The sequence below is a fragment of the Gobius niger genome (assembly GCF_951799975.1).
Source record: "Gobius niger genome assembly, chromosome: 16".
Lineage (NCBI taxonomy): Eukaryota > Metazoa > Chordata > Actinopteri > Gobiiformes > Gobiidae > Gobius > Gobius niger.
Window position 1 is genome coordinate 30,796,390 of NC_136867.1, and position 15,368 is coordinate 30,811,757.

The following is a 15,368-nucleotide window of genomic DNA, read 5'->3' on the forward strand; positions in this document are numbered from 1 at the left end:
GACACCTCCATCTTTAACTCTGACACCTCCATCTTTAACTCCTTTAACTCTGACACCTCCACCTTCATCTCCTTTAACTCTGACACCTCCACCTTCATCTCCTTTAACTCTGACACCTCCATCTTCATCTCCTTTAACTCTGACACCTCCATCTTCATCTCCTTTAACTCTGACACCTCCATCTTTAACTCCTTTAACTCTGACACCTCCATCTTTAACTCCTTTAACTCTGACACCTCCATCTTTAACTCCTTTAACTCTGACACCTCCATCTTTAACTCTGACACCTCCACCTTCATCTCCTTTAACTCTGACACCTCCATCTTTAACTCCTTTAACTCTGACACCTCCATCTTCATCTCCTTTAACTCTGACACCTCCATCTTCATCTCCTTTAACTCTGACACCTCCATCTTTAACTCCTTTAACTCTGACACCTCCATCTTCATCTCCTTTAACTCTGACACCTCCTCCTTCAGCTCCTTTAACTCTGACACCTCCATCTTCAGCTCCTTCAGCTCCTTCAGCTCCTTCAGCTCCTCCAGCTCCTCCAGCTCCGGCTCCAGGCTCCTGCTCAGGCTGGAGTTGATCTTCTCCTCGAGCTGCGACACTTGGCCTGAGACAGAGGAACCTCCGTGAGCCTGGACCACGAGGAGAACATGATTTATCTGTGATTAAAGCAGATGTTTTGACGTGTGACCTGTGAGGCTGGAGCTCAGGTCCTGCAGGAGGTCCAGGCGACTCCACAGCTGCTCCTCAGAGTCTGCACAAACAGCACAGCTGCAGTCAGGGCTCAGCTTTGTCCTCTCAGACGTTACTTCAGGATGTTCAGCAGTTTTTCCATCCTGTTATTCTGTCACTCCCTCATTCAAAACATGGCTGAAGTGTTGCCTTGGCACATTCACGTATTTCTGAGTAATCTGTAAAAACTCTGATGGCGGCCATTTTAGGGATGAAAACTGATGGCGGCCATTTTAGGGATGAAAACTGATGGCGGCCATTTTAGGGATGAAAACTGATGGCGGCCATTTTAGGGATAAAAACTGATGGCGGCCATTTTAGGGATAGGTTTGCCTGAGTCCTCCTAGGAACGCCCCCACCTCCTGGAGACGCCTCCGAGCTTTGGTCACCAGCCGAGTAACCAACCACTGCTCCTCAGCAGAACCCCCTCCCCACTGATGCCACAGACAGCGTGTGGAGGGGGCGTGTCTAAAGGCTCAGAGGTTCTTAACCTCTTAACTCCCGCCTGAACCGAGAGGAGCTTTTTCCTCACGTCAACAGATTATTACACCATTTTTTTGTTTGGTATTCAACTCATTTTTCTAACTTTTTTGTCATTTTTTTGTTGATTTTTTGTCACTTTTTTGTTGAATTTTTGTCACTTTTTTGTTGAATTTTTGTTGAATTTTTGTCACTTTTTTGTTGAATTTTTGTCATTTTCTGTTGAATTTTTGTCACTTTTTTGTTGAATTTTTGTCACTTTTTTGTTGAATTTTTGTCACTTTTTTGTTGAATTTTTGTCATTTTTTGTTGAATTTTTGTCATTTTTTGTTGAATTTTTGTCATTTTTTTGTTGAATTTTTGTCACTTTTTTGTTGAATTTTTGTCACTTTTTTGTTGAATTTTTTGTCACTTTTTTGTTGAATTTTTGTCACTTTTTTGTGGATTTTTTTGTCACTTTTTTGTTGATTTTTTTGTCACTTTTTTGTTGAATTTTTGTCTCTTTTTTGTTGAATTTTTGTCACTTTTTTGTTGATTTTTTTGTCACTTTTTTGTTGAATTTTTGTCACTTTTTTGTTGAATTTTTTGTCACTTTTTTGTTGAATTTTTGTCACTTTTTTGTGGATTTTTTGTCACTTTTTTGTTGATTTTTTTGTCACTTTTTTGTTGAATTTTTGTCACTTTTTTGTTGAATTTTTGTTGAATTTTTGTCACTTTTTTGTTGAATTTTTGTCATTTTCTGTTGAATTTTTGTCACTTTTTTGTTGAATTTTTGTCACTTTTTTGTTGAATTTTTGTCACTTTTTTGTTGAATTTTTGTCATTTTTTGTTGAATTTTTGTCATTTTTTGTTGAATTTTTGTCATTTTTTTGTTGAATTTTTGTCACTTTTTTGTTGAATTTTTGTCACTTTTTTGTTGAATTTTTTGTCACTTTTTTGTTGAATTTTTGTCACTTTTTTGTGGATTTTTTTGTCACTTTTTTGTTGATTTTTTTGTCACTTTTTTGTTGAATTTTTGTCTCTTTTTTGTTGAATTTTTGTCACTTTTTTGTTGATTTTTTTGTCACTTTTTTGTTGAATTTTTGTCACTTTTTTGTTGAATTTTTTGTCACTTTTTTGTTGAATTTTTTGTCACTTTTTTGTGGATTTTTTGTCACTTTTTTGTTGATTTTTTTGTCACTTTTTTGTTGATTTTTTGTCACTTTTTTGTGGATTTTTTTGTCACTTTTTTGTTGAATTTTTTGTCACTTTTTTGTTGAATTTTTGTCACTTTTTTGTTGAATTTTTGTCACTTTTTTGTTGAATTTTTGTCATTTTTTGTTGAATTTTTGTCATTTTTTGTTGAATTTTTGTCATTTTTTTGTTGAATTTTTGTCACTTTTTTGTTGAATTTTTGTCACTTTTTTGTTGAATTTTTGTCACTTTTTTGTTGAATTTTTGTCACTTTTTTGTTGAATTTTTGTCATTTTTTGTTGAATTTTTGGCTGATGGCGGCCATTTTAGGGATAAAAACTGATGGCGGCCATTTTAGGGATAGGTTTGCCTGAGTCCTCCTAGGAACGCCCCCACCTCCTGGAGACGCCTCCGAGCTTTGGTCACCAGCCGAGTAACCGACCACTGCTCCTCAGCAGAACCCCCTCCCCACTGATGCCACAGACAGCGTGTGGAGGGGGCGTGTCTAAAGGCTCAGAGGTTCTTAAAGAGACAGAGGCCTATTTCAAGACATTCACTACAGCCATTTTGAGAGAGACATTTTATACAAGGCAGTTATTCTAATTTACTGCATTTACAGACCAGCAGAAGGTTTGTCATTATTGTAGTGAGATATAGACTGGTGCTGTGGGACTTCTTTATCTAAAAAAAATGATGTGACTTTATGAGCCTGATAATTGGAAGCCTTTTCAGTGCATTGACCAGCTCCAGAGCTCTGTGGAGGCTCCGCCCACTCCTCGAGCCTTTTCGCCCTTTTAAGGAACGGGAGGAGACAGAGCGGCCATTAAGGTTCACACAGGACTCGGGACCTTTTCTATGAATGGGGCTGAATGAAACTCACTCATCTTTATTATAGTAGATCTATGGTTTCAGCCAGGCCCACCTTAATGTACCCATAGGCCCCGGGGCTTAAACAGAATTGTAGCCCCCATTTGTTGTGGTTCTTAATAACGGAGCAGCTGCAGCATAAGTGTGTATGAAGAGGACAGATTCAGACGGGCTCTTTACAAAGTGTAGCGCGAATCGAATCCTAAAACAGCGCAGACGTTTGGGATGGTGCGAGTGGTGGATCTGCAGATACATAGTGTAGTCTCATGAGAAACTTTAAATTTAGTTTTAGTCCAATTTTAGTCGTCAAAAATATCACTTTGACTAAAATTAAGACTAAATATTTTAGCCGACGAAATTAACACTGGTCCGCACCTGCAGTTTATCGTATAAAGAGGCTGCGGCGCAAAGCGGATCAATAAGAGGCGTCGTTAATGAAGGAGTCACGCGGTTCTGATGGATTAGAACCAGAACCGGTTCTCCTTGTAGATACACTCGGTGCTGCTCCATTGGGACAAAAGAGCCACTACAAGGAGGGCGAAGAGCCGCATGCCGCTCCGGAGCCGCGGGTTGCCGACCCCCGGTAGGCCCCTGGGCTCCAGCCCCTGCCAGCCCATTGGTTTCAGCTCAAATAAACAAATTTCTGTTGTTTTTTGTTGTTGTTTTTTTTGTGCGCTAATTTTTATAAATAATATGTTCCTATTCCCCTATTCCTCCCCTTTTTCCCCACTTTCTTCCTCATTTTCCACACATTTCTTGACATTGGAGATGAACCTGATATCGTGATCTTTCACATATTTTAGTGTCGTTTTCCAGTAGTAAAAACTCTCATCTGCTCGTCACTTTTCCACACCTTTAGTTTTCACTGTAAAAACATGACGTCTGTTTTTGGTCTGAGCTCAAACACAGACTCTGCACCTTCATGTCTGAAGGTTTTCATGGACCCGTGACCCACCTCTGGTCCTCAGACTGAGCTCCTGTGACCCACCTCTGTGACCCACCTCTGGTCCTCAGACTGAGCTCCCGTGACCCACCTCTGGTCCTCAGACTGAGCTCCTGTGACCCACCTCTGGTCCTCAGACTGAGGACCTGTGACCCACCTCTGGTCCTCAGACTGAGCTCCTGTGACCCACCTCTGGTCCTCAGACTGAGGACCTGTGACCCACCTCTGGTCCTCAGACTGAGGACCTGTGACCCACCTCTGGTCCTCAGACTGAGCTCCCGTGACCCACCTCTGGTCCTCAGACTGAGCTCCTGTGACCCACCTCTGTGACCCACCTCTGGTCCTCAGACTGAGCTCCTGTGACCCACCTCTGGTCCTCAGACTGAGCTCCCGTGACCCACCTCTGGTCCTCAGACTGAGCTCCTGTGACCCACCTCTGGTCCTCAGACTGAGCTCCCGTGACCCACCTCTGGTCCTCAGACTGAGCTCCTGTGACCCACCTCTGGTCCTCAGACTGAGGACCTGTGACCCACCTCTGGTCCTCAGACTGAGCTCCTGTGACCCACCTCTGGTCCTCAGACTGAGCTCCCGTGACCCACCTCTGGTCCTCAGACTGAGCTCCTGTGACCCACCTCTGGTCCTCAGACTGAGCTCCCGTGACCCACCTCTGGTCCTCAGACTGAGCTCCTGTGACCCACCTCTGGTCCTCAGACTGAGCTCCTCTGACCCACCTCTGGTCCTCAGACTGAGCTCCTGTGACCCACCTCTGGTCCTCAGACTGAGCTCCCGTGACCCACCTCTGGTCCTCAGACTGAGCTCCTCTGACCCACCTCTGGTCCTCAGACTGAGGACCTGTGACCCACCTCTGGTCCTCAGACTGAGCTCCTGTGACCCACCTCTGGTCCTCAGACTGAGCTCCCGTGACCCACCTCTGGTCCTCAGACTGAGCTCCTGTGACCCACCTCTGGTCCTCAGACTGAGGACCTGTGACCCACCTCTGGTCCTCAGACTGAGCTCCTGTGACCCACCTCTGGTCCTCAGACTGAGCTCCCGTGACCCACCTCTGGTCCTCAGACTGAGCTCCTCTGACCCACCTCTGGTCCTCAGACTGAGGACCTGTGACCCACCTCTGGTCCTCAGACTGAGCTCCTGTGACCCACCTCTGGTCCTCAGACTGAGGACCTGTGACCCACCTCTGGTCCTCAGACTGAGCTCCTGTGACCCACCTCTGGTCCTCAGACTGAGCTCCTGTGACCCACCTCTGGTCCTCAGACTGAGCTCCTGTGACCCACCTCTGTGACCCACCTCTGGTCCTCAGACTGAGCTCCTCTGACCCACCTCTGGTCCTCAGACTGAGCTCCTGTGACCCACCTCTGGTCCTCAGACTGAGCTCCTGTGACCCACCTCTGGTCCTCAGACTGAGCTCCTCCAGACGCTCCTCCAGCTCCTCTGCCACAGACTCCGCCCCCGAACTGTTCGACAAGAGGCATTCTGGGAAACAGCATTAAGATCAGCATTAAGATCCTCACTTTTTATATCTGTATTTGTGAGTTCATTTGGAGAAAACGTCCCTAAAGTTTAGTCTCTCCATAATGACCATATTTGGACTACAGTGTCTTTCCTGCTACACGTGGATACCAAACATGTCAGTGTTTGTGAATGAATAAACTTTTCCAAAGGTTTTCAAAAAAAGTGAAACATTTTCCAAACTGTTCAAAAATGTTTACAATATTTTCCCCCAAAAATTCTGAACCGTTTAAAAAAAAATCCCCAAAATGTCTAATTTTCAAAAAATGCCAAAAAAAATCCCAAAAATTTCAAAAAAATTCAAAAAAAAATTCTATAAAAATTCCCAAAATATTCCCCCCAAAAATTCCTAAAATATTTCAACAAAAAAAACAAAAAAACACAAAAAAAAAACATTCAAAAGAATTTCCCCAAAAAATCCAAACAAAAAAAAATGTCCAAAGAATTTCAAAAAAAATTCCCCCAAATTTCAAAAAAATTCCAAATTTTTTTCTAAAATTTAAAACAAAAAAAATCCTAACTGTTCCAAAAAATGCCAGAACATTTACAACAAAATTCCCACATTTTTTAAAAACATTTCCAAACTGTTAAAAAAAAAATCCAAATATTCCCCCCCAAAATTAAAAAAATAAATAAATAAAATAAAACAAAAAACACACAAAAAAAACATTCTAAAAAATTTCCAAAGAATTTCCAAAAAACTTCCTAAAAAAAATGACCAAAAAAATCCCATAAAATGTAAAAAAAAAAAAAAATCAAAACTGTTCCAAAAAATTGCCAGAACATTTACAACTAAATTACCAAAAAAATCCAAACTGTTAATATACATATATACATATTTAAACAAAACACAAAAACAAACACTAAAAAAAAAAAAAAAAAAAAACAATTCCCTAAAATTTCCAAAAAATGGTCCAAACTGTTGGCGTGACTTCCTGGATGAATCTCTGAACCTGGTGAAGAAAGAGGAAAGTTTGAACCTGAGCTGTGTTTCTGAAGCTGCTGAAGCTGAGACTCGGCCAAACAAAGCTTCGACGCGAAAACTGCAACAAAAACACAAAACATGTTCAATAAAAAAACAAAACCATGAGATTCAATCATCTGCGTCAGACTCAGACCTGAGCTTTTCCTCTTCAGCTCCTCCACAGCGCCCTCTGCTGCCCTCAGGCGGGTCTGCAGGAACAGCAGCTCCGACACGGCGGCTGGAACAAGAACAATCACAGTCAAAGATCATCGACTTTTCTAACACAAACTGACTGACCTGAGCTGCTCTGAGGATCTTCAGGGCTGGTCTGGGTCCGGTTCAGTCTGGACTTCAGCTCAGAGACTTCGGACTTTAGATCTGGAGGAAGGAATTCATTCATGTAGAAGTGAAACGGACGGAGAGGCTTCAGAGAGAAGGAGCTCTGGCTGAAGTGCCTTTACAGGTCCTGGTTCTGACCTGTGTTCTCCTGCTGCAGCTGATGAACCTTCTCCGTGGTCTCCTTCAGGTCCTGGTCCATGCTCCTGGTCCTGGTCTCGGTCTCTGTCAGCTGGTCCTCCATGCTCCTGGTCCTGGTCTCGGTCTCTGTCAGCTGGTCCTCCATGCTCCTGGTCTTGGTCTCGATGCTCCTGGTCCTGGTCTGCGTCTCCTGGCTCGCCTCACCCAGGTCCCTCAGCTGGGTCTCCAAAGTCCTGATGGTCTGTCCTCGGTCTGAGTCTCGGCCTTTGAGGACCAGGACCAGCCTCCTCAGACTCTTCAGCTCGTCCCAGAGAGAGGCCCAGGACGAGGGGCCGGCCCGATCCCAGGCCTGGTCCGAGGCCGGGTCCCAAAGCGGGTCCGAGGCCGGGTCTGGGTCCGAGGTCGGAGCCTGTGGTGGAACAAAAGGAAGGACTTCTGTTACATTAGAACCTTTGAAGAACCTGTGTTTCCTGTGAGCGGCTCAGCTCTCTCAGACCTGACTGCAGAAACATGGGGCCACAGGGTTAACCTCTAAACTCCCACCTGAACGGATCCTATGTTCTCCAGTTTGGCTTTACCCCAATCAAAAAGCTTCTTGGGAAAAAAGCACCAAAACAGCCACAAAAAATGACAAGAAAACAAGGATGTAAACGCAACAAAAAGTGACAAAAATTCAACAAAAATGTGACAAAAATTCAACAAAAATTCAACAAAAATGTGACAAAAATTCAACAAAAATTCAACAAAAATGTGACAAAAATGTGACAAAAATTCAACAAAAATGTGACAAAAATTCAACAAAAATTCAACAAAAATTCAACAAAAATTCAACAAAAATGTGACAAAAATTCAACAAAAATTCAACAAAAATTCAACAAAAATTCAACAAAAAGTGTCAAAAACTCAACAAAAATGTGACAAAAATTCAACAAAAAAGTGACAAAAATTAAACAAAAAAGTGACAAAAATTCAACAAAAAAGTGACAAAAATTCAACAAAAAAGTGACAAAAATTCAACAAAAAAGTGACAAAAATTCAACAAAAATTCAACAAAAAAGTGACAAAAATTCAACAAAAATTCAACAAAAATTCTACAAAAACTCAACAAAAATGTGACAAAAATTCAACAAAAAAGTGACAAAAATTCAACAAAAATTCAACAAAAAAGTGACAAAAATTCAACAAAAAGTGTCAAAAATTCAACAAAAAAGTGACAAAAATTCAACAAAAAGGTGACAAAAATTCAACAAAAAAGTGACAAAAATTCAACAAAAAAGTGACAAAAATTCAACAAAAAAGTGACAAAAATTCAACAAAAAAGTGACAAAAATTGAATAAAAAAGTGTCAAAAATTCAACAAAAATGTGTCAAAAATTCAACAAAAAAGTGTCAAAAATTCAACAAAAATGTGTCAAAAATTCAACAAAAAAGTGACAAAAATTCAACAAAAATGTGTCAAAAATTCTACAAAAAAGTGTCAAAAATTCAACAAAAAGTGACAAAAAATCAACAAAAAAGTGACAAAAATTCAACAAAAATGTGTCAAAAATTCAACAAAAAAGTGTCAAAAATTCAACAAAAAGTGACAAAAAATCAACAAAAATGTGTCAAAAATTCAACAAAAAAGTGTCAAAAATTCAACAAAAAAGTGACAAAAAATCAACAAAAAAGTGACAAAAATTCTACAAAAAGTGACAAAAATTCAACAAAAAGTGACAAAAATTCAACAAAAAGTGACAAAAATTCAACAAAAAAGTGACAAAAATTCAACAAAAATGTGACAAAAATTCAACAAAAAGTGACAAAAAATCAACAAAAAAGTGACAAAAAATCAACAAAAAAGTGACAAAATTTCAACAAAAATGTGACAAAAATTCAACAAAAAGTGACAAAAAATCAACAAAAAAGTGTCAAAAATTCAACAAAAAAGTGACAAAAAATCAACAAAAAAGTGACAAAAATTCTACAAAAAGTGACAAAAATTCAACAAAAAGTGTCAAAAATTCAACAAAAAGTGACAAAAATTCAACAAAAAAGTGACAAAAATTCAACAAAAATGTGACAAAAATTCAACAAAAATTCAACAAAAATTCAACAAAAAGTGTCAAAAATTCAACAAAAAGTGACAAAAAATCAACAAAAATGTGACAAAAATTCAACAAAAATGTGACAAAAAAAAAAAACATAAAAAAGGTGACACAGCATAAACGCCTCATTTGAAAGCTAAGACCTACAAAAGTGATTGTATCCTTTTGTCACATTGTTGCAGCATGTTTTTGTTGTGTTTTCATTACTTTTTGTTGTGTTTTCATTACTTTTTGTTGTGTTTTCATTACTTTTTGTTGTGTTTTCATTACTTTTTGTTGTGTTTTCGTCAGTTTTTTGTTGTGTTTTCGTTGCTTATTTCGTTGCTTTGTTGTCATGTTTTCGCAGAGCCGGTTCTTCCTATACGCAGACTACGCAAGGTGCGTAGGGCCCCCGCGGCTGCAAGGGCCCCGCATCTCAGTCAAACTACGGTGTTGTTTCACTGATTAATCACCGCGTTGTTACGGGCACAGGCTCTTCCAGCGCGCACTCACTCTCCGCCTACTTCGCCACATATAACATCAACACGGAGTAGTCTGGTGAAGTGAATGAGCAGGAGAGACCGACCGCCTTCCCCCTGTCTCTCCCAAAGCGCGAGTGCTTCTCCGCTCGTGTCCCGCCCGGCCGTCTGTCTCCCGGTGCTTCGCCTCATGCTTCGCCTCATGCTTCGCCTCATACTCGGCTCCTCCGCGGCTGCATCATGTCCCCGTGTCCCGAGCGCAGCTCTCATGTTTTCTCTGCGCGGACTCTGGGCTGCAACTCTGGGCCTCTCTCTCATTTAACCCCTTAACTCCCACCTGAACCGAGCACATTTTCTCCAGCTTAACCCCAATCCAAAAGCCTCTGGAAAAAAGGTGTGAAAATAGCAATAAAACTGAGACGAAAACAAGGATGAAAATGTGACAAAAGGGACAAAAAAGTGATAAGAATTTGACCAAAAAAAATGCGAATAATTGGACGAAAAAGTGACAAAAAAGTCACAAAACATTGACAAAAATGAGAAGACTGCCCAACAAAAAAAATGATGAAAAAAAATCTGATGACGTGAGGAAAAAGATCAATTTAGTTTTGTAGGTCTTAGCTTTCAAATGAGGTGTTACACTGGCCTGCAGGATTTGGGTAAAGCTGAACTGGAGAAAATGCTCTCGGTTCAGGCGGGAGTTAAGAGGTTGAACTCTCTTCTTATTGTGCTGGTGAGTCTGGGGCATCAGGACAGCAGTTTGGCGAGTAGACGAGAGTAAAGCCGTGTCTGTGGCCTTTTTGTTGAGTTGAATCCACATGGTTCTCATGATCACAGTAACTTACAGTAACTCTGGTTCTCTGAATGTGCACAATCTAAAACAAATTCTCAGTGCTCAGACAGAGACAACAGTCAGGAGCAGCCATTTACTATTTTAAAAAGAGAAATAGACTAGTAGTCGTCCTAAATACCAGTCTCACAGTGGCTTAGTGGTTAGTGGTCCTCACACAGGGGGCGGGGCCTGAATTGAGGTCTGTATGTTCTGCTTCTGCCCTGGAACAGTGGAACTGTTTTGACCATAAATGGATTCTCTCTTCATCGAATAGCCACTGTAGGGCCCCCGTGTGGATTTTTGCTTAGGGCCCCAGAAGGGCCAGCACCGGCTCTGTGTTTTCGTCACGTCTTTGTCACTTTTTTGTCACATTTTTGTTGCTTTTCTGGCTCGCTCGTTGCTGTTTTGATGCTTTGCTTAAGCTCTTAGATTTGGGTAAAGCTCGGTTAAGGCGGGACCGGTGGCCCGTCTGTGATCTCCAGAATGGACTTGTGGCCGGTCCGCCCCCGCTGCCCTCTGCACTCAGGCCATGTCTCTAACTGAACATGTTCTTCTGCTTCTGCACCAGTGACTCTGGACGTCGTTCTCGGACAGAGTCAGAAGGTTTAGCTCAGTCGACGTCTCGTCCGTAAACTGTTCGTGGAGCATGAGTGACAGGCGCGGGTTTGACTCCCCGAGCACCCGCTGCTTAATGAATATTTATGAGGAAAGGTGACGCTGTTGGATTTCACTCTGTGCCTCTGGGTCTCAGTCCTTTGTTGTTTCTTTGCTGCCTGTGATAGCGACGTCTGCGTTCACTGTTCCTCTCCAGCAGGGGGGGCAAGTCTGCGTCGTGGAGGCCGATCTTCATCATCGCCAAAACATCCGAAGGCCGAACCTCAGCATTGTCCCTAAAGTAAAAAACGATTTTCTGCAAATGCCAAAGTTTTACATCAGTGGTTCCGAAGTGTGAGGGATTTGACCCGCCTTTACCCTCGGACGACGAGCCCAGGACCCAAATAAAACTGTCATTTCTCTTATATCAAATAAAATATAGTGTTTTCCACACAAGTATCAAGATCAAAGACATTATTACATTATACATTATTATCAAAACAACCCAATAACATTCATTTAACAGACACAGTGAGTGTGACATCTGTCATGTCACCATGACCCACCACGACTCAGAGGAACTGGGACAAACAGGGTTTGTTTGGTTTGTAGAGTCTCACTCTGAAGAAATTCAGCTCACATTTACACTGAGAAGGTTGAAAGAGCGCCCCCTGGTGTCACCTTGCATCCAAATGCCCGGAACATACCAGACTTTATTCCAGATCTGTGTTTGGTCCTGAGACTCACCTCCAGAGCCTGGACGTCCACATCCTTCTCCAGCAGCTCCTCAGGACCTTCTCCGATCCTCAGCCCAGAGTCCAGGTCGTGGATCCTGTGGCCCTCAGAGTGAAGCAGGTCCTCCAGCAGATCCAGGCCCTGGTCCAGGCCCTGGTCCAGGCCCTGGCTCAGCTCTGGGTCGGCCCGGGCTCTGGGCTCTGGTCCCAGCTCAGACCGGAGATCATCCAGGGCCGGGACCTGCTCCGCACAGTCCTGCAGATCCCGGACGGGTCTCTGCCTCGGGGTCTCCTCCTTCTGCTTCTGCCTCTGCGTCTGTGGTGGAACGTTCTGGAGCTGCTTCTTCATCAGAGCCTCGTCCTCCTCTGTGTCTCCGATCTCCACGACTCCCTCCTCCTCTGATCTCCTGCTCTGCTCCTCCGTCAGCTCTTCCCTCCTCGTCTCCCCGTCCTCCCTCTCGCTCACGTTTCCAGAAGCTGCCACGTCTTCTCCCTCTGCTCCTTGACCTCCTCCATGTTTGGAGCTCGGATCTTCTGCCTGGTTTCGAGAGACATTTAAATCCACGTTTTCTGATCTTCTCACCCCAGGTTTTACTTCCTTTGACTCTTCGTCCTCTCCATCTTCTGCCTCCTGAACGTCTGACGATTCCTCCACATCTTCACCAAACGCTTCCTCTTGTACCTCCTGAAGCTCTCGAACACTGGTCTGGTTCTTCCGGGGTTCATCGCCGCCGTCGTCCACAGAAGGACCCGGTTTGGTGGAGACACTCGGCGAGATGGAAGGTCCGTCTGTTCCGCCGTGGAGCTCCGTGTTCCTGCTCAGACCTCCTCCTCCTCTGGTGCTGGTGGACACGTCTCGCTCCCGGGCTTTGCTGATCTCCGGGTCAGATGTTTGAGCGATGGTTCCGCTCAGAAGCAGAGACAGGAGGAGGAGGAGGAGGAGCAGAGGAGTCTTCATGTTCTCCAGCTCTGAGCTCCTCAACACCACGAGACTCTGGAGTGACTGCGGGACAAAAGCTCTTACGAAAGTCCACAAATCCACGCGTGAAGCTCAGGGTTAATCTGCGGCAGCGGAGTTAACCCTCGGAGAGCCGGAGGAGGAGGAGGAGGAGCAGGAGGAGGAGGAGGAGGAGGAGCAGGAGGAGGAGCAGGAGGAGGAGCAGGAGGAGGAGCAGGAGGAGGAGCAGGAGGAGCAGCAGGAGGAGCGGAGTTAACCCTTGGAGAGCCAGAGGAGGAGGAGGAGGAGGAGGAGCAGGAGTTAACCCTCGGAGAGCCGGCTCTGGAGGAAACAGAACAACAGGAGGAGGAGGAGGAGGAGGAGGTCACATCTAACACCTCCTCATGCAGATACGTGAGATCAACCCCTGAACACGCCTTAACCAAGCACGGCTTCCCTCGTTTGGCTTTACCCAAATCTAAAAGCTTCTACACTGGAGTTACCGCCTGTAGGTCAGAGGTCAGAGGTCAGAGGACTGGGACTGAAGAACAGCCCTGGACTCTGACCAGCCGGGCCCGAATGAGCGTAAATGTGACACTTCCACACATGCATATTTTAACATCTGACCCCCCGCCTTAACCGAGAGCATTCTGTCCTCTTTGATTATTATATAGGCCTGTGTAACACCTCATTTGAAAGCTAAGACCCACAAAACTGACCTTTTTACTCACGCTGTTGCTGTTTTGTGTCACCTTTTGTATGTTTTTATTTTTCATTTTTGTCACTTTTTGTTGAATATTTGTTGAATTTTTGTTGAATTTGTGTAGAATTTGTGTAGAATTTGTGTAGAATTTTTGTCACATTTTTGTCACATTTTTGTCACATTTTTGTCGCATTTTTGTCGCATTTTTGTCACATTTTTGTTGAATTTTTGTCTCATTTTTGTCGCATTTTTTACGAATTTTTTACGAATTTTTGTCGCATTTTTGTCGCATTTTTTACGAATTTTTGTCGCATTTTTGTCGCATTTTTTACGAATTTTTGTCGCATTTTTGTCACATTTTCGTCGCATTTTCGGCGCATTTTCGTCACATATTTTTGTTGTTTTTTTAATGATTTTTCCATCATTTTTTGTCGTGTTTTTCTCATGTTTTTGTTGACTTTTCATCCTTTTTTTCTCGCTATTTTGATGCTTTTCTTTTTGGCTTTTAGATTTGGGCAAAGCTCGGTTGAGGCGGGACCGGTGGCCCTTCTGTGCTCTTCCAGAATGGACATGTGGCCGGCCGGTACGAATTTTTGACAACTTTTTGTCGCATTTTTGTCGCATTTTCGGCGCATTAAACAGAAGCAAAAATCATTCATATAAATAATAAATAATATTGGTCCCAAAACTGACCCTTGTGGTGCACCATACTCCACGGAATTCCTTTTAGATTCATGTTTTTTTATACTGGGCTTTACCCAAATCTAAAAGCTTCTCGACTGGAGAGCAACAATGTAACGCCTCATTTGAAAGCTAAGACCTACAAAAGTGACGGAGACTTTTCGTCACGTCGCCACATGTTTCCTCTCGTTGTCGTCACTTTTTCAACATATTTTAGTTGTTTTTTTGTACCTTTTTTTTTTTCATTTTGTTGTGTGTATTTTGAATTTATTTTTATTTATGTGAAAAGGAGGGACAGAACATGTTAATGAACATTTCCACAAATGTAAATAAGACGGATTAAAGGAAAGAGAAAAGTGATCACGTGATGTTAAAACAAACAATAACAAGAAACAAAGGACGGCATCGACTGTATTGCACAAACCCCAATATTGCACCATTCTCCACCATTTTTATTTTACTTTTATTTATTTTGTACTTTTTTTTGGACATTTTTAAATTTCTTTTTTAACCCCTTAACTCCCACCTGAACCGAGCACATTTTCTCCAGTTTGGCTTTACCCCAATCCAAAAAGCTGTGAAAATAGCAACAAAACTGAGACGAAAACGATGATGGAAATGTGACAAAAATGTGACAAAAAAATGACGAAAAAATGATGAAAACGTGGCAAAAATGTCACGAGATATTGACAAAAAATGTACCAAAAAAATGACAAAAATGTGATTAAAAAAAATGACGAAAAAATGAAACAAATGTGACAAAAAAGTTACAAAAGTGAGTTGAATCCCCAACAAAAAAATGATGGAAAAAAATCTGATGACGTGAGGAGAAAGATCCTCTCGGTTCAGGCGGGAGTTAAGAGGTAACAAATACACAATAAAAAGATAGTATTTCTCACATTTGTTGTGTACTTTAACAGGTATTTGATCCTTTATTTGCATAATCATATTTTTCTATCATATTGGGGCCAGAGGTTCTGTGCTGGAGGGCCGGATTTGGCCCCCGGGCCTGACGTTGCCGACCCCTGCTTTACATGATCCGAGTCGTGTCACACAAATAAAAGAGGAACTATATTGTGCGGCGGAAGAACACCTGGATCATGGAAAGACTTACATTTAAACAAGGGAAACGTGGAACCGGGTTTGGAGCGGCTACATGCTAACAACATT

At 42.5% G+C, this 15,368-nt stretch overlaps 1 protein-coding gene across 1 annotated transcript; it reads right to left on the minus strand.

Moving 5' to 3' along the window:
* Positions 1 to 574: 574 nt before the first annotated feature.
* On the minus strand, positions 575 to 12,226 carry LOC306975893 (uncharacterized protein; the record flags this gene model as incomplete). The annotated part of the gene is made up of 7 exons (XM_079573691.1): positions 575 to 641; positions 694 to 763; positions 6,712 to 6,774; positions 6,850 to 6,933; positions 6,993 to 7,073; positions 7,173 to 7,581; positions 11,891 to 12,226. 7 exons carry the CDS (start codon positions 12,224 to 12,226, stop codon positions 575 to 577), a joined length of 1,110 nt encoding a protein of 369 aa, XP_079429817.1.
* Between the last annotated feature and the right edge of the window lie 3,142 nt (positions 12,227 to 15,368).